Genomic DNA, 26,421 nt, shown 5'->3' with positions numbered 1-26,421 from the left:
TATAGGGAAATGGAAAAAAACAGTCAAACGTATTTATTTACTACACTGTAATTTAGAACATTAGCAATACTAAGAATCCATTTCTGTGTCCTATGCCCTCTTCATTGACAACACCCTAGAAAAGTGCTGCCAATCTTCAGCAAACTTTTAGTAAGAATAAATAACTATAACGTTCTTATTCAGTAAAAGAATGAAATGCTAAGTGTTCCTAAAATGGATAAACAAAAACCATACAGTCTCCACCTCCACCTTTGACCTAAAAAGAAGGAAACTTCTGAATGTTTCTCTCTAATCTTTAACAGATAGAACGGAATGGGAAATCTAACTCTGCAATCACACCTGAGGTAGGAGTAATCTACCACTTCAAAAAAGCATGGCATCTAAGATAGTAAGCACATAGGTGAAATGAACTGAAAATTACATTTAAAGATAAAAATAATAGAGTGCTTATTTCATCAAAACGAGCTAGGTTAGAACTCAATTTCCACCTGTAACAGCCTGGTAAGACTTCAGCCACTACTGTCCTCCAGGAATAACACAAAATTACCTAACGAATGTTCTTCTTTGTAAATGTAATAGGAAGGAAAAGCCATGGAGAGTAACACATATATCTTTGTAGCATCAAGAGCCATGTACAGATCAATCAGTAGTCAATAAAATATGCCTTTCTATCATGTTATTAGTGCATCATCTCCTCTAGAAGACACTATCTGCATGATGAAAACCTAAAATGGTGAATCTCAGAGCACTATATTACTTGTAACTCAGTATCTGGCTAAAAACTAAAACAAAGGTGCCAATATCCCAAAGCATATCATTAGACACAATTTCTGTTATTTCTAAGCATGAAGACATTTTAAGGGTGAGAAAGTTTTTTAAATAATTTCTATTATAACAAGGTTAATAATGAAGAAAAATAATGTTTCCCAGCATTGCTTTATCATTTATAGCCTACTCTCCTCCTGTCAACACAAATCAAAACTTCAGAAGGCAAATTAGTTCCTTAGAGTCCATGTTTTACTTCTAGCTGGCCAAGTCTTCCCACTCAACATTTACTTCTCTAGAGTCCTGTGGCTAGTTCCATTATGCCAGAATAGTGAGAACCTATTCCTCCATAACACAGTAACTAAGACATGCTATAAAAACCGAACCTGTAAAAAGAATTTCAATACATCCAAAAAACATCACACAGATGCTGAGCTATTTCCTGATAATGATGACAATATTAGTCATCTATTTCCCAAAAAGGACTGATTTTAAAATAATGAAATGACAATTTGATGAATGTCTAAAAATACCAAATCAAGTCTAAGTAACAGCTTTTACATAAGAATTAAAAAGTCAAAAATTTACATGAAAGGGTCTTTTAATTAAGTGCGGTTTTTGAAATGTCTCTCTCTTAAAAGATTTTCTTTCCCACCTTCAATGTCCAAAGGAAATTTTTGTTAGCTTAGAAATAAGAAAAAATGTGACTAAAACCATCAAACTTAAAGCAGGCACTACCTTTTTCCCTTTGGAAACATACCAAGAAAGATGAGATGGTTTCCAAAACTACATTTAAAAAAATCTTCATTACACCCGTATTAATTCCTTCCACAGCTCATAAGTTTGTAACATAATTGTAACAATGAATAGTTAAAAGCAAAAAATGTGACAATAAAGTCAAAAATAAAATTACTTATCCTTAAAAAGCTAAAAATAGAGCTACCATATGATTCTGCAATCCCATTCCTGTGCATATATCCTCAGAACACCATACTTCAAAAAGATACGTGCACTCCAATGTTCATAGCAGCACTATTTACAACAGTCAAGACATAGAAGCAAACCAAAATGTTCATCGACGGATGGATAAAGAAGATGTAGTATGTATATACAATGGAATATACTCAGCCATAAAAAGGAATGAAATAATGCCATTTGTAGCAACACAGATGGACCCAGAGATTATCATACTAAGTGAAGTAAGCCAGACACAGAAAGATAAATATCATATGATATTGTTTATATATGAAATTTTTAAAAAATCATACAAATGAACTTATTTACAAAACAGAAAGAGACTCACAGACATAGAAAACAAAATTACGGTTACCAAAGAGGAACATGGGGTGGGCAGAGGGAAAAATTAGGAGTTTGGGATTAACATATACACACTACTATATATAAAATACATAACCAACAAGGACCTACTGTATAGCACAGGGAACTATACTGAATATTTTGTAATACCTATAAGGGAAAACAATCTGAAAAGTAATACGTATATACCTATATATAGATACATAAAGACGTATATATATCTAAATACATATATATCTGAATCACTGTGCTGCACACCTGAAAGTAACACAATATTGTAAATCAACTACACTTCAATAATAAAAAAAAGAATTTTCTTGCAGGCCAAAATAACTTACTGTGTTAAATATGTACACTCTTTATTGGAAAGAAACTATTTAAAGAGTGAAAATTCATCTTTAATATTTAGGCCCTGCATTAGTAATATACACAGATGTAGTCCCATATACACAGAGCAATCGAGTAGGACAGAAATGTATTCCCATCTCTTTACAACAAGCTTATGTAATCTTAACCATTTATCAAATATGCTTCAGAAAAAAATTCATTTCACAAAAACCAGATTTTCTTATCTATATTGTTATATCCCTTTACATGGAATTATACCTTAAGATAAGTAAAGTACATAAAAGCATACAGAATCATCACATTTCAAAACTAAAAGGGGGGGGGTGTCCCCTGGTGGCACAGTGGTTAAGAATCCACCTGCCAATGCAGGGGACACGGGTTTGAGCCCTGGTTTGGGAAGATCCCATAAGCCGCGGAGCAACTAAGCCAGTGAGCCACAACTACTGAGCCTGCGTTCTAGAGCCTGCGAGCCACAACTACTGACCCTGAATGCCACAACTACTGAAGCCACGTGCCTAGAGCCTGTGCTCTGTAATGAGAAGACACCGCAATGAGAAGCCCATGCACCGCAACAAAGAATAGCCCCTGCTCGCCGCAAGCAGAGAAAGCCTGCGCGCAGCAACAAACACCCAACACAGCCAAAAAAAAAAAAACAACTAAAAGGGGTTCAGAAAAGTACATAGTCATTCATAAGAGTGATATTTTTAAAAAGAACATAAGTATCCAAATTGTAAGAGAGAATTCTTTCCACTACTTCACACCAAATTTACAGGATTCCTTATATTATTATCACTAGCATTCTTTACCAAGGTGTGGGGGTAATGATCCTCTGCCATTAATATAATACCTACCATTAATAATCAACAAGGAGATATGATACAATCCACCCCAAATGTAATGTAAAATAGTGACTATGGATGATAATGAGCAAAGTATTCAGGTATATGTTCATTAGAAGGAAGGCTTATTTCTTTTCTTATATTTCACATCAGAAGCCCTCCAAATCGAGAGGGCAGACAGCAGAAGCAAGAAGAAGTACAATTTTGCAGCCTGTGGAAGGAAAACCACATTCACAGAAAGATAGACAAAATGAAAAGGCAGAGAGGACTTTGTACCACATGAAGGAATAAGATAAAACCCCAGAAAAACAACTAAATGAAGTGGAGATAGGCAACCTTCCAGAAAAAGAATTCAGAATAATGATAGTGAAGATGATCGAGGACCCTGGAAAAAGAATGGAATGAAAAATCGAGAAGATGCAAGAAATGTTTAACAAAGACCTAGAAGACTTAAAAAACAAACACCTAGACGAATTAAATAACAAACAAACAGAGATGAACAATACAATAACTGAAGTGAAAAATACACTGGAAAGAACGAATAGCAGAATAACAGAGGCAAAAGAACAGATAAGTGACCTGGAAGACAGAATGGTGGTATTCACTGCCACGGAACAGAATAAAGAAAAAGAATGAAAAGAAATGAAGACAGCCTAAGAGGCTTCTGGGACAATATTAAACGCAACAACATTCACATTATAGGGGTCCCAGAAAGAGAAGAGAGAGAGAAAGGACCCGAGAAAATATTTGAAGAGATTATAGTTGAAAACTTCCCTAACATGGGAAAGGAAATAGCCACCCAAGTCCAGGAAGTGCAGAGAGTCCCAGGCAGGATAAACCCAAGGAAAAACATGCTGAGGCACATAGTAATCAAATTGGCAAAAATTAAAGACAAAGAAAAATTATTGAAAGCAACAAGGGAAAAATGACAAATAACATACAAGGGAACTCCCATAGGAGTTAACAGCTGATTTCTCAACAGAAACTCTACAAGCCAGAAGGGAGTGGTATGACATATTTAAAGTGATGAAAGGGAAGAACCTACAACCAAGATTACTCTACCCGGAAAGGATCTCAATCAGATTCAACGGAGAAATCAAAAGCTTTATAGACAAGCAAAAGCTAAGAGAATTCAGCACCACCACACCAGCTCTACAACAAATGCTAAATGAACTATAAGTAGGAAACACAAGAGAAGAAAAGGACCTACAAAAACAAACTGAAAACAATCAAGAAAATGGTCATAGGAACATGCATATCAATAATTACCTTAAACGTGAATGGATTAAATGCTCCAGCCAAAAGACACAGGCTTGCTGAATGGATACAAAAACAAGACCCATCTACATGCTGTCTACAAGAGACCCAATTCAGACCTAGGACACATACAGACTGAAAGTGAGGGGATAGAAAAAGATATTCCATGAAAATGAAAATCAAAAGAAAGCTGGAGTAGCAATACTCATATCAGATAAAAGACCTTAAAATAAAGAACGTTACAAAAGACAAGAAAAGACACTACATAATGATAAAGGGATCAATCCAAGAAGAAGATATAACAATTATAAATATATATGCACCCAACATAGGAGCACCTCAATACATAAGGCAACTACTAACAGCTATAAAAGAGGAAATCGACAGTAACACAATAATAGTGGTGGACTCTAATACCTCACTTACACCAATGGACAGATCATCCAAACAGAAAATTAATAAGGAAACACAAGCTTTAAATGACACAATAGACCAGAAAGATTTAATTGATATTTATAGGACATTACATCCAAAAACAGCAGATTACACTTTCTTCTCAAGTGCACATGGAACATTCTCCAGGATAGATCACGTCTTGGGTCACAAATCAAGCCTCAGTAAATTTAAGAAAACTGAAATCATATCAAGCATCTTTTCTGACCACAATGCTATGAGATTAGAAATCAATTACAGAAAAAAACACAAACACATGGAGGCTAAACAGTACATTACTAAATAACCAAGAGATCACTGAAGAAATCAAAACATACTTAGAGACAAATTACAATGAAAACACGATGATCCAAAACCTATGGGATGCAGCAAAAGTGGTTCTAACACAGAAGTTTAGAGCAATACAAGCCTACCTCAAGAAACAAGAAAAGTCTCAAATAAACAGTCTAACCTTAAACCTAGAGGAACTAGAGAAAGAAAAACAAACAAAACCCAAAGTTAGTAGAAAGAAAGAAATGATAAAGATCAGAGCAGAAATAAATGAAATAGAAACAAAGAAAACAATAGCAGAGATCAATAAAACTAAAAGCTGGTTCTCTGAGAAGATAAATAAACTTTATAAACCATTAGCCAGACTCATGAAGAAAAAGAGGGAGAGGACTCAAATCAATAAAATTATAAATGAAACACCGGAGAAATACAAAGCATCCTAAGAGACTAATACAAGCAACTCTATGCCAATAAAATGGACAACCTGGAAGAAATGGATAAATTCTTAGAAAGGTATGACCTTCCAAGACTGAACCAGAAAGAAACAGAAAATATGAACAATCACAAGTAATGAAATTGAAACTGTGATTAAAAACCTTCCAACAGGGCTTCCCTGGTGGCGCAGTGGTTGAGAGTCCGCCTGCCGATGCAGGGGACACGGGTTCGTGCCCCGGTCTGGGAAGATCCCACATGCCGCAGAGCGGCTAGGCCCGTGAGCCATGGCCACTGAGCCTGTGCTCCGGAGCCTGTGCTCCGCAAGGGGAGAGGCCACAACAGTGAGAGGCCCGCCTACCGCAAAAAAAAATATATATATATATATATATAAACCTTCCAACAAACAAAAGTCCAGGACCAGATGGCTTCACAGGTGAATTCTATCAAACATTTAGAGAAGAGCTAACACCCATCCTTCTCAAACTCTTCCAAAAAATTGCAGAGGAAGGAACACTCCCAAACTCATTCTATGAGCCCACCATCAACCCTGATACCAAAACCAAAGATACTACAAAAAAAGAAAATTACAGACCAATATCACTGATGAATATAGATGTAAAATTCCTCAACAAAATACTAGCAAACAGAATCCAACAACACATTAAAAGGATCATACACCATGGTCAAGTGGGATTTATCACAGGGATGCAAGGATTCTTCAATATACACAAATCAATCAATGTGATACACCACATTAACAAATTGAAGAAGAAAAACCATATGATCATCTCAATAGATGCAGGAAAAGCTTTTGACAAAATTTATCACCCATTTATGATAAGAACTCTCCAGAAAGTGGGCAGAGAGGGAACCTACCTCAACATAATGAAGGCCATATAAGACAAACCCACAGCAAACATCATTCTCAATGGTGAAAATCTGAAAGCATTTCCTCTAAGATCAGGAACAAGACAAGGATGTCCACTCTTGCCACTATTATTCAACATAGTTTTGGAAGTCCTAGCCATGGCAATCAGAAGAAAAAGAAATAAAAGGAATCCAAATCGGAAAAGAAGAAGTAAAACTGTCACTGTTTGCAGAAAACATGATACTATACACAGAGAATCCTAAAGATGCCGCCAGAAAACTACTAGAGCTAATCAATGAATTTGGTTAAGTTGCAGGATACAAAATTAATGCACAGAAATCTCTTGCATTCCTATACATTAATGATGAAAAATCTGAAAGAGAACTTAAGGAAAGACTCCCTTTACCACTGCAACAAAAAGAATAAAATACCTAGGAACAAACTTACCTAGGGAGACAAAAGGCCTGTATGCAGAAAACTATAAGACACTGATGAAAGAAATTAAAGATGATACCAACAGATGGAGAGATATACCATGTTCTTGGATTGGAAGAATCAATATTGTGAAAATGACTATACTACCCAAAGCAATCTACAAATTCAATGCAATCCCTATCATTTTACCAATGGCATTTTTTACAGAACTAGAACAAAAAATCTTAAAATTTGTATGGAGACACAAAAGACCCCAATAGCCAAAGCAGTCTTGAGGGAGAAAAACAGAGCTGGAGGAATCAGACTCCCTGACTTCAGACTATACTACAAAGCTACAGTAATCAAGACAATATGGTACTGGCACAAAAAGAGAAATATAGATCAATGGAACAGGATAGAAAGCCCAGAGATAAACCCACGCACCTACGGTCAACTAATCTATGACAAAGGAGGCAAGGATATACAATGGAGAAAAGACAGCCTCTTCAATAAGTGGTGCTGGGAAAACTGGACAGCTACATGTAAAAGAATGAAATTAGAACAGTCCCTAATACCATACACAAAAATAAACTCAAAATAGATGAGAGACCTAAATGTAAGACCAGACACTATAAAACTCTTAGAGGAAAACATGGCAGAACACTCTATGACATAAATCACAGCAAGATCTTTTTTTTTTTTTTTTATTAGTTTCTGCTTTATAACAAAGTGAATCAGTCATACATATACATCTGTTCCCACATCCCCTCCCTCATGCATCTCCCTCCCTCCCACCCTCCCCATCCCACCCCTCCAGGCGGTCACAAAGCACCGAGCTGATCTCCCTGTGCTCTGCGGCTGCTTCCCACTATCTATCTACCTTACGTTTGGTAGTGTATATATGTCCATGCCTCTCTTTCCCTTTGTCACAGCTTACCCTTCCCCTTCCCCATATCCTCAAGTCCATTCTCAAGTAGGTCTGTGTCTTTATTCCCGTTTTACCCCTAGGTTCTTCATGACATTTTTTTTTTTTAATTCCATATATAGCAAGATCTTTTTTGATTCACCTCCTAGAGTAATGGAAATAAAAACAAAAATAAACAAATGGGACCTAATGAAACTTAAAAGCTTTTGCAAAGAAAACTACAAACAAGGTGAAAAGACAACTCTCAGAATGGGAGAAAATATTTGCAAACAAATCAATGGACAAAGGATTAATCTCCAAAATATATAAACAGCTCATGCACCTCAATATTAAAAAAAAAAAAAACCAATCAAAAAATGGGCAGAAGACCTAAATAGACATTTCTCCAAAGAAGACATACAGATGGCCAAGAAGCACATGAAAAGCTGCTCAACATCACTAATTATTAGAGAAATGCAAATCACAACTACAATGAGGTATCACCTCACACCAGTCAGAATGGCCATCATCAGAAAATCTACAAACAACAAATGCTGGAGAGGGTGTGGAGAAAAGGGAACCCTCTTGCACTGTTGGTGGGAATGTAAATTGATACAGCCACTGTGGAGAACAGTATGGAGGTTCGTTAAAAAACTAAAAATAGAATTGCTGTATGACCCAGCAATCCCACCACTGGGCATATGCCCAGAGAAAACCATAATTCAAAAAGACATATACACCCCAATGTTCATTGCAGCACTATTTACAACAGCCAGGTCATGGAAGCAACCTAAATGCCCACTGACAGACGAATGGATAAAGAAGGTGTGGTACATATATACAATGGAATATTACTCAGCCATAAAAAGGAACGAAACTGGGTCATTTGTAGAGTTGTGGATGGATCCAGAGACTGTCATACAGAGTGAAGTAAGTCAGAAAGAGAAAAACAAATATCGTATATTAATGCATATATGTGGAACCTAGAAAAATGGTACAGATGAACCAGTTTGCAGGGCAGAAATTGAGACACAGACATAGAGAACAAATGTATGGACACCAAGGGGGGAAAGTGGCGGTGGGGGTGGGGGTGGGATGGATTGGGAGATTGGGATTGTAATGTATACACTGATATGTATAAAATGGATAACTAATAAGAACCTGCTGTATAAAAAAAAATTAAATTAAATTAAGAAAAAAAGAAACCCCCCAAATCTTTTTGAATCAGCAATTTGTCTTCTTTTTTCAAGTTTTATGCAAGTTAAGAACTCCCAACCATCATGTGTATCTTCCCCTTTATTTTTTCTATAATTTAAATTCCTTTGTAAGGAGAAAAAAAATACTTTTCCTAGATCCATTTAGCAGGAGTCTGTAGACTACTGTCCACAGGCCAAAACCAACCAGTTGCCTGTTTCTGTAAATAAAGTTTTATTGAAACACAGAATAAAAAAGTTCCAACCATCTGGAATATACACCATGAAACTCAAAAGTCTATTTTGGCAGTGTTTACCATTTTTTAAACTTTTGCTCAATGTAAAAATCAAAAAGAGAGAGAGAGAAGTATATTTTAAAATATTTTCCCACCTCTACTGTCAAAATTTCTTTCAAAATAGAACTGTTAATCTAGGTACCTTAAGGCTGAGATAGTATATTATTAACATCTTGTACCGCTATATAAGCAGACTGATGAGAGCAAGATTGCACAACATGAAAAATAACATTGAAGCACTATCTTCAAAAAAAAAAAAAGGACAAATTAAAAAATTTTATTTAAAATTACAAAGTAGGGCTTCCCTGGTGGCGCAGTGGTTGAGAGTCCGCCTGCCGATGCAGGGGACACGGGTTCGTGCCCCGGCCCGGGAAGATCCCACATGCCGCGGAGCGGCTGGGCCCGTGAGCCATGGCCGCTGAGCCTGTGCGTCCGGATCCTGTGCTCCGCAATGGGAGAGGCCACAACAGTGAGAGGCCCACGTAACACACACACACACACAAAAAAAAAAATTACAAAGTATTCAAACCAAGAAAACTTACCATCTTAAAATAACTCATTTGACTTCTTATATGAAATAACTCCCAATTAAAATCATTTTAATAAAGAATACTTTCACTGTACACTTGGATCACATATCCCTTTGGAATCCAATTCTTCTTTACTCAATGACAGGTGAAAATATTCAATTAATATATTTTAACATAGGTAAGCTATCTAGTAACTAGATAGACAATTCTACTACTGAAGTTATTAGATTTTTTAAAATTTGAATGCTTTTTATTTGTTTTCAGTTTTTAAAGGTTATATTCTATTTATAGTTATTATAAAATATTTGCTATCTTCCCCGTGTTGTACAATATATCCTTATAGATTATTTTATACCTAATAGTTTATACCTCTTAATCCCCCACCCTTATATTGCCCCTCCTCCTCCCTTCTCTCCCCCCACTGGTAACCACTAGTTTGTTCTCTGCATCTGTGAGTCTAAAGCTATTAGATGTTTAAAACTCCACCATCATTAGAGATTAGTCATTAGGGTGACTGTTTAAAAATAAGTGAGGATGGTTCTTTAATTCACCTTCAACCTTATTTTGGAAATGTCCACTGCTATTATTCTTCACTAGTTAGGGAGAATTACCTCATTTGATAAACATGCCCACTACATACTAGATGCTGGGAATAAAACAGATGCTGAATAAACTATGATTCCTGGACTTGAGAAATGCACATTCTAATAGGAGACAAAAAGATAATTAGATTACAGCATAATGAGAGCCATATTTATTTAAAAGTATGTTTTAGGATGAGGGGGGATAAATGGTTCTAATACTACTGGAGAGGCAATAAAATTTAAATTTGCATTATATGTAATAAATCAAGGGTAACTGCCCAAAGGATAGAAACCAAATATATGAACAGTTGACCCTTGAACGACACAGGTTTGAACTGTAGTGGTCCACTTATACATGGACCATTTATTTCCCATGAATACATACTACGGTAGTATATGATCCACGATTGGGTGAATCTGTGGATGCAGAATCACAAGTATGGAGGGCTGACTGCAAAGTTACACGTGGACTTTTGACTTGTGGAGGATCAGCATCCCAACCCCCACATTGTTCAAGGGTCAACTGTATAGAAAACAGAAAAGAATATATGACCAACAAGTTCATAGAGAGAAAAACTCTATGTGAAATAAATGAAATAATAAAAAACACTGATATATAACAAAACAAGAAGAGAGAAAAAGTGAACATAAATAGTAAAATGGTAGCCATAAACCCAAATGTAATAACATTAAATAAAGATGGGCTAAATACTCTAAATAAAACACTAGATAAAATGCAAAATTCAATTCTATCCTGCCTACAAGAGACACTTTAAATTTAAGGACCCAGAAATACTGAAAATTAGTAATGGAAAAAGTAGAGACTTCCCTGGTGGTCTGGTGGGTAAGACTCCACACTCCCAATGCAGGGGGCCCAGGTTCGATCCCTGGTCGGGGAACTAGATCCTGAATGCATGCCACAACTAAGAAGTCTGCATGCCACAACTAAAAGATCCCACATGCTACAACTAAACATGCTGCAACGCAGACCTGGTGCAGCCTAAATAAATAAATAAATATTAAGGGGGAAAAAAGAATGGAAAAAGTACATCATACAAATGCTAACTACAAGAAAAGCTGGGTTTTGTTTGTTTGTTTTGCAGTACACGGGCCTCTCACTGTTGTGGCCTCTCCCGTTGCGGAGCACAGGCTACGGACGCGCAGGCTCACGGGCCCAGCCGCTCTGCAGAATGTGGGATCTTCCCAGACCAGGGCACGAACCCGCATCCCCTGCATCGGCAGGCGGACTCTCAACCACTGCGCCACCAGGGAAGCCCAAGAAAGCTGTTTTAACTACGTTAATAGCAAGAAAAAAATAGACTTTAAGGTAGGAACAGTATTAGAGATAAAGAAGGACATTTCATGATAACAAAGGAATGAAATCACTAGGAAGAGATCACAATTCTAAATCTGCACTCACCTAGTAATTGAGCAACAAAATACTTAACAACAACAACAAAAAACTGACAGGGACTTCCCTGGTGGTCCAGTGACAAAGAATCCGCCTTCCAACACAGGGGACCCAGATTCCATCCCTGGTGGGGAACTAAGATCCCACATGCTGCGGGGCAACTAAGTCCATGCACCACAACTACTGAGCTCGTGCACCTCAACGAGAGAGCCCCCATGCCGCAAATTACAGAGCCCACGCGCCCTGGAGCCCATGTGCCACAACTAAAGAGTGAAAAACCGTATGCCGCAACTAGAGAGAAACCCGCATGCCACAACGAAGACCCAACACAGCCAAAGAAAAATAATAACAATAATGAAGAAAATAAATTTTTAAAAATATGACAGAACTAAGAGGAGAAAAAGACAAATCTACACTCATAGAAATAGACTTTAACACATCTCTCTTAATATCAGGCTAAGCACACAAAAAACTAGTAAGGATACAGATGATATAAACACAATCAACATACTAGAGCTAATTGGCATACATGCAATCAACAATGACAGCATACAGTCATCCCTTGATATCTGTGGGGAATTGGTTCCAGGACCCCTGAGGATACCAAAATCCACAAATGCTCAAGTCCCTTAAAGTTGGCCCTCCATATAGGCAGATGTGGAACCGGTGGATACAGAGGACTGTTTACATTCTTTTCAAATGCATATAAAATATTTATAAAAATTAACCATATGTTGCATCATGAAAGCATAAATAAAAATTCAAAACTTTAAAATCTTTTAGAATATTCTCTGCACAGTGGAATTAAGTTAGAATTCAATAACTAAAAATAGAAAATCCTCAGCTGTCTGAAAATTAAACAATACCTTTTAAAGTAACCCATGAGACAAAAAAGAAATCCCAACAGAAAGTAGAAAACATTTTAAACTAATTAATAGTGAAGATACAAATTTTAAATCTTGTTTGCTATCTCAAAGCAAGGTCAAACAAGGGAATGTGCAGTCTTAAAATGCAGAGTGGAAAGACGAAAGGCTGAAAAACAATGATTTAAACTCCCATCTCAAGAAATTAGAAAAAGAAAATGAACTTTAAAAAAATTGGAAGGAAGGAAATAAAGACGATAAGAGAAATCAATAAATTAAGAAATATACAACAGGGCTTCCCTGGTGGAGCAGTGGTTGAGAGTCTGCCTGCCGATGCAGGGGACACGGGTTCACACCTTAGTCTGGGGAGATCCCACATGCCGCAGAGCGGCTGGGCCCGTGAGCCATGGCCGCTGAGCCTGCGCGTCCCGAGCCTGTGCTCCGCAATGGGAGAGACCACAACAGTGAGAGGCCCGCGTACAGCAAAAAAAAAAAAAAAAAAAAAAAAAAAAAAATATATATATATATATATATATATATATATATACACACACACACACACACACACACACACAACAGAGGAAATTAACAAAGCCAAAGGCTGGTTCTCTGAAGACATTAATAAAATTTATATACTCCTAGTAAGAAAAAAAAAAACATTGGGGGCCTTCCCTGGTGGCGCAGTGGTTGAGAGTCCGCCTGCCGATGCAGGGGACACAGGTTCATGCCCCGGTCTGGGAAGATCCCACATGACGCGGAGCGGCTGGGCCCGTGAGCCATGGCCGCTGAGCCTGCGCGTCCGGAGCCTGTGCTCCGCAATGGGAGAGACCACAACAGTGAGAGGCCCGCGTACTGCAAAAAAAAAAAAAAAAAAAAGTGAAAAACAGAGAATACCAATATCAGGAGAGAAAAATAGAAAATGACTACAGATTTTTAAACAGTAGAAAGATATTAAGAGGATATTAAGAAAAGTTTTACGTTTAAATTTGATAACATACATGAAATCGGTGTATTCCTTGAAGAACTCGCTGAAACTGATAAAAGAAGAAACAGGAAATCTCAATTGTTCATTATCTATTAAATAAATTGAATCTGTTACTAAACCACTTCCTACAAAGATAATTTGCGGTTCAGATTCCTTCCCTGGTGAATTCTTCCAAAAGTTTAAGAAAGAAATAATAATAATCTTACACAAATTCTTCTACAGAACACAAAAGAACATTTCCCAACTTGTTTTGTAAGGTCAGATAATTTTAATGACAAACCGAGACAAGGACACTATAAGAGAGAACAATCACAGACCAATCACTTTCATGAACAAATATGCAAAAATCCCAAATAAAATATCAACTCATTGAATGTACAGATATGTAAAAAAGATAATACAGCACAACCCAGTTTTTTTATTCCAGGGTAGTTTAGCATTAAAAAGTCAATCAATGAGGCTTCCCTGGTGCCGCAGTGGTTGAGAGTCCGCCTGCCGATGCAGGGGACACGGTTCATGCCCCGGTCCGGGAGGATCGCACATTCCGCGGAGCGGCTGGGCCCTTGAGCCATGGCCGCTGAGCCTGCGCGTCCGGAGCCTGTGCTCCGCAATGAGAGAGGCCACAACAGTGAGAGGCCCGCGTATCGCAAACAAACAAAAAAAAAAGTCAATCAATGTAATTCACTACATAAAAAGAAAAAAGGAGAGAAATCATACGTTCATCTTGATAGACAAAAAATATTTGTTATTAGAGTATTCAGTATCCACTTATGATAAAAATTCTCAGCAATCTACAAGTAGAAGGGAACTAAAAAAAAACCTACTGCAAACATCCTACTTAAAGGTAAAACTATTAATGCTTTCTGTAATACTGTGGTCCTAGCCAGTGCAGTAAGACAAAAAAGAAAAGACATAAAGTTTAAAAAGGGAAGAAATAAAGCAGGCACAAGACATGACAATGTACTCAGAATGCTAAAACAAATAAACAAAAAACTGCAGAAAATCTATTAGATTTAATAAGCACATCTGGTAAAATTGCTAGATTACAAGACCAATATTTTAAAAGGTAAATTCCATGTTTATATATCAGCAAAAAAAGAAAATGAAAAGGTTGGTTTTTTTTTAAATAAATTTATTTATGTATTTTTGGCTGCGTTGGGTCTTCGTTGCTGCGCAGGGGCTTTTCTCTAGTTGCGGCAAGCGGAGGCTACTCTTCGTTGCAGTGCACAGGCTTCTCATTGCGGTGGCTTCTCTTGTTGCAGAGCAAGGGCTCTAGGCACACAGGCTCTAGAGTGCGGACTCAGTAGTTGTAGCACACGGGCTTAGTTACTCCGCGGCATGTGGGATCTTCCCGGACCAGGGATCAAACCCATGTGCCCTGCATTGGCAGGCGGATTCTTAACCACGGCACCACCAGGGAAGTCCGAAAAAGTTTTTAAACGATCTATTATAATAATACAGACATATCAAATATGGAAGGACAAATCTAAAAAGAGATATAATATCTATATGTTCAAAACTACAAAACATCTTTGAGAAAAATTTCAGAATAGTTAAATACATGAAGGGATGGATATAGTATATTCATGGATTGCATTTAAGTCTCATAAAAATGACAATTCCCAAAATTGATTTATAGATTAAGTGCAATCTTAATAAAAATCCAGCAGATTTTTTCATGGAAATTGACAAGCTGATTCTAAAATCTAGTTTGCAAAGCCCAAGAACAGACAATATTGAACAACAAAGCTGAAGAACTTACATTACCAAACATCAAGACATATTATAGTTATTAAGCCAGTATGATATTAGCTCAAGGACAGACAAGTAGACTGATGGAACAGAAGAGGGAGTCCAGAAGCAGACAAATGATCCAGTCACCTGACTTCCGATAAATGTGACACTTGAGTGTAGTGGGGAAAGCATGGTCTTCTTAATAAATGGTTAACAGGTCAAACTGATTTTCCTAAGGTAAATACTTAAATCAAGTATGGGTAGATTGTTGATATAAATGTAAAAAATCAAAACAATAAATCTTTTAGAAGAAAACAGAATAATATTTGCATTACTGCCAATTTCAGGTCACAATAAGCAACCCATGAAGGAAAGTTATGGACTACTTTACAATTAGGAACTTCTATTCATAAAAACACACTACAAAGAGAATGAAAAATCAAGCCACCAAATGGGAAAAGATGCTTGCCTTAAATATATCCAGCAAAAGACCCACATAGAACGTACAAAGAGTTACACATCAGACAAACAAAAAGTCAGATATTCCAGATGATAAACGACCCGAACTGGCACTTCACAAAAGAGACTCTCCAAATGGCCAACAGACTTATGGATAGGTGCTTAACAACAGACATCAGGGAAATACAAAATTTCAAGTGTTGGTGAGCACGTAGAGCAACTGGAATTCTTATACAGTTGACCGTTGAGCAACACGGGTTTGAACTGCACAGGTCCACTTTTACACAGATTTTTTTCCACTAAATACAGTACTACACAATCAGCGGTTGGTAGAATCTGAGAATGCAGAACTACCGATACAAAGGGCCCACTGTGAAGTTATATGCAGATTTTTGACTGCGCTGAGGGTCAGCACCCCTAACCCCTGCATTGTTCAAGGGTCAACTGTACACTGCTCACTACTATGCAGACTGGTACCACGCCTTTGGAAAACTGTTATATCCACTGAAGCTGAACATATGCATGCCATATAACCCAGAAACTCCACTCATAAGTATATATCTGACAGAAACCTGTACATATATTCACCAAAATACATATTCATGAATATTCAATTAGTAATAGTCAAAAAGTGAAAAAAACTCGAATGTCCATTAGGCTGAATGGATAAACTGTGGCATATTCATACAATGGAAAAAGATACAGCAATGAAAATTAACAAACTACAGTTACGTGCAACAAAAAGGGTGACTCTCACAAACATAATGTTGAGCAAAATAAGCTAAATAGAAAAAGATACATGGACTTCACTGGTGGCACAGTGGTTAATAATCTGCCTGCCAATGCTGGGGACATGGGTTCGATCCCTGGTGGGGAAAGATCCCACATGCCGTGGAGCAACTAAGCCCGTGTTCCACAACTACTAAGCCTGCTCTCTAGAGCCCGCGAGCCACAACTACTGAAGCCCGTGTGCCTAAAGCCTGTGCTCCGCAACAAGAGAAGCCACTGCAATGAGAAGCCCACACAAGGCAACAAAGAGTAGCCCCTGCTCGCCGCAACTAGAGAAAGCCCGCGTGCAGCGACAAAGACCCAACACATTCAAATTCAGAAAAAGGCAAAACTAAACAACTGTGTTGAGAGCTAGGAGAATGGTTACCCTTTATAGGGGTAGTATGAAAGAAGGCAAGGAAGAGGTTTCTGGGGATTTGGGTAATACTCTCTTTTATTATTATTATTACATTCCCATAACTTATTTATCTTAAAACTGAAAGTCTGTACCTTTTGACCACCTTCACCCTTCTGTTAACCTTCTACCCCCTGCCTCTTGCAACCACCAATCTGTTCTCTGTATCTATGAGTATGATTTTTTATAAGATTCCACATATAAGTGAGATCATACAGTATCTGTCTTTCTCTGACTTACTTCACTTAGCATACCGCCCTCAAGGTCTATCCATGCTGTGGCAAATGGCAGGATTTCCCTCTTTTTTATGGCTGAGTAATATTCCATTGTGTATCTATGTACCACATCTTCTTTATCCATTCATCAATCGATGGACACTTAGGTTGCTTCCATGTCTTGACTACTGGAAATAATGCTGCAATGAACATGCAGGTGCAGATACCTTTCTGACATAATGATTTCATTTCCTCTGGGTAATGCTCTTTTTCTTGACCTGGGTGCTAGTTACAATGTTGTGTTCTCTTTGCAAAAACAATTCATTATACACCTATGCTGTGTGTACTTTTCTATATGCATATAAGTCAATAAAAATTGACTTATATGCATATAGAAAAATTGTAGCTAGAAATGAGACTAAATACTGATACATCACCATGATGCTCTACATGTGTTTTAGAGGTTGGCCACAGATTTAACACTAAGACTTCTAATAGCTGTATGAGAAAAAGAGAAGTTGTCAGTTACACATTCATGTCCAGTAGATATAAATAAATCAACTGCCGAAAGCTACAATTCTTGGCACTAAAAAAAGACAGATATTTCTCATAAAAATCTTCACAAAAGAAAATACTTTTTGACAAAATAAACAATGTTCTTGACAACAATTTCAAGAAGATCCTCTGTAATTGCTTCTTCTACTGACCCTCAATGTAGGCTGATGGAATATTATCAATGTACGAGAGGGGCAAAAGCAACTGGGAAAGGAGAGTGCAAAGCAATGCAGTCTACATACTCAACTTCTCTCTGATGATCTGGACTGATCGAGAGATACATTTTATAAACCTGTAAGACTGAATATAACAGTGGATAAGCTTCACATATCTCCCCCCTCAATATCATATCTCTCACCTGACTTCTGACATTTATCAGTCAGCAGTGAAGTTAAGATAATACCCTCTAATAAATGTGTAGGGGACAGCTATTCTCTGTTGTCAGTTGAATATGAACCCAGTTAAGCTAGGGGAAGAGATAATTACCTTCTGTGAATGCTGAGAAGCCTGCCTCCAACTGGTAAGATGATCATCCTACCTCCATTGTGAAAACCTACTATTAGGGCTCTAAGAATCTTTAGAAATGATACTGAACCTTCTCCAAAGCAATACAGTACAGGTAATGTTGCTCAAAGTCCCAACCCAAAGTTCTACCACGTACAGCATGACTAAAAGAGCTTTAGCCAAAAATATAATCATGATAGGCAAGGTATGAACAGTCTTAAAAGGGCATTCTCAAGCAAATATCAATAGTAACAAGGCAAGTAAGTAACTGAATTTAAAGTTATTTAGAGGATTATACCACCAATAATACTCGGTAATACTTCACATATCTGCAATGCCTCCATCCTTCTTAAGCATAGGAATAGATCATTTTTTTCCCGATTATTCAGCAACCAGAATGTTAAGAAGTTCAGAGTGCTAAAGCTCACTCACTGAACTCAGGCCTCTCAGTGACTTTTTTTTTTTTTAACAAAAATAAATAAATTTACTTCTCTGTTTTCCTAGTTCACAACCAATTATAATGAGCAAGTCAGGATGAGAAGCACAAAGAAAAAAGCTGGTAGAAACAGGCAGAGTTGCAAGAAATAACAGCTAACTTGGTAGGAAGAGACAGTAAATGCAAAAACAGACCAAGAACTCCAAACACACAATCTTCTGAGGCCATGTAGCAAACAGCTCTATGTACCTCAAGAGTGTCCAAGGGCAACCACTACACAGGGTATATTCACGGAAACAGATCCAGAGTAAAGTCAATGATAAGGATTATATTATACTATGTAGAGTTTTTTAAAATAAGGTAGGGAAATGCATAATCCTTTTTTTTAAATGTTTATTTATTTATTTGGTTGCTCCAGGTCTTAATTGTGGTAGGCTGGCTCCTTCGGTCTGGTTCGCTGGCTCCTTAGTTGTGGCATGCAAACTCTCAGTTGTGACATGCATGTGGGATCTAGTTCCCTGACCAGGGATCAAACCCAGGCCCCCTGCACTGGGAGCACGGAGCCTCATCCACTGTGCCACCAGGGAAGTCCCTGCATAATCCTTTTTTAAAAGGAGTTCATCCAAAATGTTTTAAATATTCTTTATTGTAGTTTAAATCTGAACACTTAATTTATAGGCTTCAGTTATACGGAAGATTGCACACCACAATAAATGCTGAGTAAAAGCACTGCAGTTGATAGGAGAATTTTAACTCAAACATCAGTTACATGAAAAATATGAGCATCTCATTTCCCAAAAACACTGAGAAAATGAGGTGCTACTGTTATTTGAATTAACATTCATGTTATGAAATAATATCTTGACCTATAGAAAACTAAGAACTATGTACATGTTATTAAAAGTACTTTAATTTTGAAAATCATCACTGGTCTCCACTGTGCTTAGCTCATCATACTACCTCTTTCAATCTCTCATTAATCCTTTCCATGCACAAGATGGGAAACGTATGACTTTGTGTGGGGAGCTTCTCTTAAAGAACTGGTTCAAACATTTAACAAATGTTATTTTTAAATATTTATCCATGTATATTTAAATGTTTATCTTAATAATTTATTTTTCATAAACTGATGTTAACCCACAGAAAGAGAATTTATATTTTAATTCTCCTTGTCACCAGAACTAAAATCAAAGGAATATGTACGTTTTTCAATAACCTATGAAGCTTAAAAATGATAGAAAAAAATGAGCAGTACCTGATTTTCTATGGATGAAAAATGCAGGTTAAAAAAAATTCTGAAGGACTTTAACAATTTAATTTTTCTAAATGGTAGAGAATATGCAGGGAAAATACTAGTTGGTACACAGAACTAAAGTCAGTCTATGAATATTTTGGAGTTGAGTGTGGAACATTTAGAGATCTCAAACGACCTACTTTCTCTCCACCACAATCTGTGAAAAATATGATAAAAGAGTACTTATTTGCTGAGAGAAGTACTAAGTGTTTTTAGTCTATAATATATAAATGTTCATAAAAAATACAACTGATGAAATAATTACATACACAATCACAATGAACCAAAATTCAATTCCTGACTATCCCACCTAACCAAATAACTCACTTCCAAAGTTTAAACTGTAATGATGTTGTTCTTATATAAGGCGTTTTTAAACTGAAAAAATTGTGTAGTTACATAATAAGGTTGTAAACCTAAACTGAGAGTACAGTATGCCTAAATTGTTTAAGGGGTAATGAAAATCATTACTGTATAAGTATTAATACATATAACAGAATGATAGTCAGGGGGTGGGGGGAGTTTGTTTTGGTTTGGTTTGGCTTTCTATACTGTTCCATTTTTCCAGAATATCAGCAGAGAGTCACAATACGGAAGGCACAATTCAAAATGTTTTTGTTTACAGAGAAAAATGCACATGGCTCATCCAGCTACCATTAAACATATGTCTACCATTACCCTGCTCATGTTTGGAGAAATTCAAAACCAAATATAAACTCATTCTGCTTGAAGACTATTATTAGTTTCAGGGCTGTCATTGAAGATTACCAATGATCTAGTCCAAGTTTATTTTACAGATGAGAAAACTAGAAAATGGGCTTATTAAAAGACACACAATTAATGACAAAGTAAACTTAGAACTCAATTATATGTCCACTAAACCAGCTTCTTCCCAACTTAAATACCAAATCACGTCTGATCTGCTACATAAAAATTTTTAAATAAATTCATTAAGAGACATGGGTGAGATACCCAGGGTTTGGTTAACTCTGAAAGTGAAAACCGACAGAAGTGCATAAATATTGATTGGCTCATTTTGCTGAATTTAGGTGGGGATACTTAAAACATCCAAATGGCCTACAGTGACTTTTTTCCAAAAAATAAAAGGCTTTTAGACAAAGCCTATCAAATACATCCCATTATTACACAAGGATAATAATTTATATGCACCATCAACTATCTGGACGTGAAGAACAGTGTTTGTAGTATTATCCACATAAATAAATACACAAGTTGAAATCTAAGCCAGAAATCGAAATTTATTTTAGCTACAATACTAAGTTTACATGTAAACTGTAACTAAAGTCAGCACTTATACTCACTTCAGAGTAGAGAACAAGAATTAGGCAAATAAACATAACAAAAATACAGCTAGCCCAGACAACAGTCCACACAAATCAGTGTGATGTGACTGAAATTTCTTAAAACATAACTTAACATGTATCTTAAATAAGGTTGAGGTACAAGTCCCTTTCTTCTCCTGAACTGCCTCTGATGCCGTGACAAAAATGGAGATGCAAAGGGAATAGTACCCTCCACTGATTTTTTTTTCTCATCTGTTTTTATTGTCTTAAAAAATGAGTAGAGCATAAAACCTCTTCCCATCTACTGTGTTTTACCCCAAATCTTCAACATCCACCATTCCAAAGATTGCCACACTGATTCAGAGCAATATATGTCAGCCCAGGTGTTTAAAATCTTAGGTTGAAACATTTGGTTAATTAACACCATGCTGCAAACACTCAAAATCACTTCAGCTGCCACTACTACAAAACAAAACTCCCCAAAACAAAAACTGTTACCCTCCACTGGATTTACTCATACAATAAATATTTACTGAGTGTCAGATGCTATGGTAGGAAGAATGAAAGAAAAAAGAAAACTGAGCAAAAAGCAGACATGGTCGCTGCCCTATGAAGCTTAACACTTATGGAGCCTTTATGAAATACATCACCCCAAGAATCACTGTATATGTTGGGGTCTGCTTGAAAACATTCTCTTTTTAAAAAATAATTCTTCTTAATACATGTAAAGGTAAGAAAATCAGCCTTGCTTACTGTTCTATTTACCTAATTTTTAGAAATTTGCTTAGATGTAAAAAAAATTTCATACAACCTATCTTCCTCCAAAGGTTGCATCCTAGACAGCACAAATGGTAAATTCAACAGATTCCAAATTAATATTTTACTGTTTATAACTCCAAGTGCCATATAAGTCAGTAAGACAGGTCTTCCTGCTAGATGGGCAAACAGCTGTAATAGTCTAAGGTAAAAAAAACAAAAAATCACTTGTTATTTTGAAAGTTTGAATATCTATTTGAAAGTTATTGAATATAGTCCTAGTATAAATACCTATATTCTGCTTAAGATGCTAGACATTATTTACACAAGGAAAAGAAAAAAATACAGATCTAAATTGCAAAGGAGGAAAAGGTCTCATTATTCTCTCATGCTTACAGGATTTTCGACAGCTGATGAAGAGGGGTTTGATGGAACAACGTAATTTTACAGCAACTTAATGGTTTAAAGAAGTTCCTAAGGAATGAATGCTTAGGACTTCAATTTTTTTTAATACCCAGAAACAAGACTTAAAGAAAATGTCAGCATGTTAAAAGTCAGTTATTTCTGAATACTGGTCTGGCTGAAAGTCATTATTCCTCTTATGTTTCTACATTTTCTAAAGTAAGGGAATACTACAATTACAGATAGAAAACAATTAAAGAAAGGCAGACCTTGAAATAAATCACTGACTAGGTATCCTCGACAGTCCCACTCTTGCTTTCAACTGCAGAAACAGCACTAATACTGCAATTTACAGTGGAGAGGGCACGGACGGCGACACACACACACACACACACACACACCACACACACACTTAGCTAGCATGTAGTAGGCACTTAATATTTGTGGCACGAAAGGACAATATATATGTAAACAAGCCAAAACACAAACAAAACGCACTCCGATTTTGAGGCAACACAGTAAACAATCACAGTAACGATTACTTTACTAAAAGCTGCCCGACAGCTTAACGCGCACTAAATGAAAGAGTTCTTGTTCCCTGCCCTCCTCTTTTACTCAGACACTAGATTGCACATTCGAAACAAATCCTCCCCCAGCCCCGCCCCAAGCCCTACCCTCAGTTGCTCCCAGCACTGAAATTGATGGGAAGTCCGGGGCCTTGGCGGTACCCAGACCGGCCCCTCTCTGGACGCTCCGCGCCGCAGACACGCCCGGCGCGGTAGCGGCCGGGGCTACAGCCAGTTATCTCCGGGACCCCCAGGGGCTCGCGCTCGCCCCAACCCTGAGCCCGCGGCGCCGGCGGCCCCCCTCTTCTCTCCCAAACGGCGGGCCGCTCCGTACCTGCACACCGTGATCAGGTTCCTCCTCTCCACCGCGGCGTTGCGGGCGCTCAGGCTCTTCCTGCCGCCGCCGCCGCCCCCGCCGCGGTTCCCGCCCAGGCCCCCCAGGCTCCGGGAGGCCATGGCGGGCTGACCCCCGCGCCCCCTTTGTCTCGTGCGACCCCGCCCGCTGCTCACACCTGCTTCCCCGGGCTCTCGCTCGGCGTGCGGCCGTGGGGCCGCGGGAGAGTGGAAGGGAAGGAGAGGGGGACGGAGGGAGGGTGTAGAGGACGGTGAGGGATTCGCACCCGGGGACTGGCGGCTGGCGCTCCGCACCAGAGCTACACACACACACACACACACACACACGCACCACCCCCGCCCTTGCGCGCGCCGCCAGTCGCCGGGAGGCGCGTTCAGGTCGGCGTCAGCAGCTCCCCTACTTCCCCCAGGGACCTCGGCGGCCGCGCAGGCGCGTGCCCGCCGGCCCCGCAGGCCCAACCACCCGCGCTCAACCGCCACTGGCTCCCCAACTGCCGGCACCGCAGAGAGCCACAGGCCTCACGCGCGCAGCCCGCCCTCCCTGCCCCTATCGGGCCAACGCCGCCCCAGCTGGAGCCAATCACAGCGCGCGAGGGGCGGGGCTGGCCGCGCAGATCTTTAAAGCAACCTGCTAGAGCCCCGCCCCATCGCGTGGGCAGCTGTCAAGACTCCCGGCCCGCGCTCGCAGCCGGTGAGCCGCAGGCAGTCGGCACCCAGGGGAGCAGCGCCGCAGCTGGCCTGGGGATTGTGGGATGCGGGACTCGGGAGTGCTCCGGGTGTGTTGACGACCCTTGCCCGGAGCCCAGCTAACGGCTGGGATCTCTAGCTCTAACGGCTGATCCCGTTTCCAGAATCCGACTCCCCAGCCTAGAGGCATCCGTAGCTACAACGCCGAGCCAGCAGCAGCGCCGGCTCCCGCACCTGACCCAGGGCTGACTCCCAGGAAGGGAGCGGATTTTCTTTTGTCCTAACGCCCTCCCCTGGCCTAGTAGACAGCTACAGATAGCCCAAAGAGGGAAACTGCCCGCAGAACATCCCTCTTGCGGCGTCTGGTGGTGGGATTTTTGACGCCACTTCGCTCCTACCCTAGCCCCCAGCAAGGCCTGCAGCCCGGACTGACCACCCACAAAAGAACGAGAGCGGTGCGAGTGTACACTCTGCTCCTTTCACCCTTCTCCCGTCCTGGGCAGTGCTCCCGGAATTAGTGGGGTGGGGGCGGTGAGCCTCCGGGCAGTGTTTGGAACCTAGCGCCCACTTTCCAGAGCCTCTCCACCCATCCAGCTTTACCAGCAGGGAGGTCCTGGCTTCGGCCCGAGTTCTCTGGTGCTCATCTAGGTCGGCCGTTCACCTCTCTTTGCATCAATATGCCCAGATTTTTTTTAACTTTATATTTTATATTGGGGTATAGCCCATTATAGAGTTGTGATAGTTTCCTGTGCACGGCAAAGCCACTCAGCCATACATATACATGTATCCATTCTCCCGGAAACTCCCCTCCCATCCAGGCTGCCACATAACATTGAGCAGAATTCCCTGTGCTCTACAGTAGGTCCTTGTTTGTTATACATCTTAAATTTAGCAGTGTGTACATGTCTAACCCAAACTCCCTAACTATCCCTTCCCCCCGCCTGCCCCTCTGGTAACCATAAGTTTGATCTCTAAGTCTGAGTCTGTTTCTGTCTTGTGAATGACTTCATTTGTATCATTTCTTTTTAGGCTCCGCGTATAAGGGATATCATATATTTCTCTTTCTCTGTCTGACTTACTTTACTCAGTATGACAATCTCTAGATCCATCCATGTTGCTGCAAATGAATATGCGCAGATTTTAGAGTGAAATCCTTATTGACAGCTATCCCTGTGGAGCCTAGCACGGTGCTGTGAATAGAACAGGTTCTCAAATGTTCATTAAATTTAACTGGAAGTCACATTTGGAATTATTTTACTCTAGTTTTAAAGTTTTAGTGGCTCTAAAATCCATTAAACTTCCAGCTCTGGTTTTGACATTTCTGTCAAAGAATACTATAGAATAGATAAATAGATACAGTGTAGATACCTCTGTACTTATATATTATACAAAGTACTACAGGAGGTTACTGTTACTCTATGTTGAACGCTTTTAAAACAGAGTTATGTATATTAAAGCTGTAGGTTACTAATTCCTGAGGTTGTAAAAAATTTTAAAGCTCTATTTGAAATCATCAGGGCAAAGACTGAGCCCTTTCATCCACTCATCCTAATCATAGTAGAATGAAAATACATGTAGAAAAAAAAACTGTCTTAACTAATTTACTATGATAAATATTCAGATATTAAAATAAGAAACAATTCAGACAGACTTTTAAACATTATCTTTCACATAAATAAAAGTAGGAGGTTTTTCCAGATCAGTGCACTTGTTGCCAAACATTTCTTGTCGGCTCTGTGGTGACATAGAGGCTTGTAAGGAGGTTTACCCTACTCAAATTGAAACTGTTGTTTAAACACAGATGAAAATTGCATAGAAAAGAGAGTGCAAAGCCATCAGTTATCAAGAAAATTCCATGCTGGTTTGTCCTGCAGGAGTGAGAGAACACATATGTCTGAAACACTTATCAGGAAGACAAAAATGAGTGGTCATGTCAAATAGAGAAAAGTGAGGTGTCATTATTCTCAAAATTGGCTTTCTAGCCTTTCAAGTACATTTTCATGTTATTTGTACTACGAATTTATATTTATGACTGAAGACTTGGTAAAACTCCATCTTAGATGATTAGGTGATAATGTTATTTTTTCAAATGCTACTTTTAGGGGGATTCAGTTGACATTGGCACTTGCTGAACAAGATTTTGCCTTAAACCATCTTTTCTATGTACAGCGTGCCATTAAACTGCCACATGGGGGCCTTATGTGATAAAGCTTTTTTCTTAATTATCTTGAGCTATATGT

General features: G+C 38.7%; 1 protein-coding gene across 5 annotated transcripts in view; it reads right to left on the bottom strand.

Moving 5' to 3' along the window:
• Positions 1 to 23,798, bottom strand: part of RUNDC3B (RUN domain containing 3B) — a gene marked incomplete at both ends in the record, with an annotated part of 146,433 nt that extends 122,635 nt beyond the window's left edge. For 4 of the 5 annotated variants that reach the window (XM_079711513.1, XM_079711511.1, XM_079711514.1 and 1 more), the window contains one exon: positions 23,475 to 23,596. In XM_079711513.1, coding sequence (XP_079567639.1) covers positions 23,475 to 23,596 — 122 coding nt within the window. Of the gene's footprint in view, positions 1 to 23,474 lie in introns of all 5 variants that reach the window. The other variant, XM_079711515.1, reaches the window with a different exon arrangement.
• Positions 23,799 to 26,421: the final 2,623 nt, after the last annotated feature.

Source organism: Hyperoodon ampullatus, assembly GCF_949752795.1.
Source record: "Hyperoodon ampullatus genome assembly, chromosome: 9".
NCBI classification, from domain to species: Eukaryota; Metazoa; Chordata; class Mammalia; order Artiodactyla; family Ziphiidae; genus Hyperoodon; species Hyperoodon ampullatus.
This window is presented reverse-complemented; position numbering and strand designations above follow the sequence as displayed.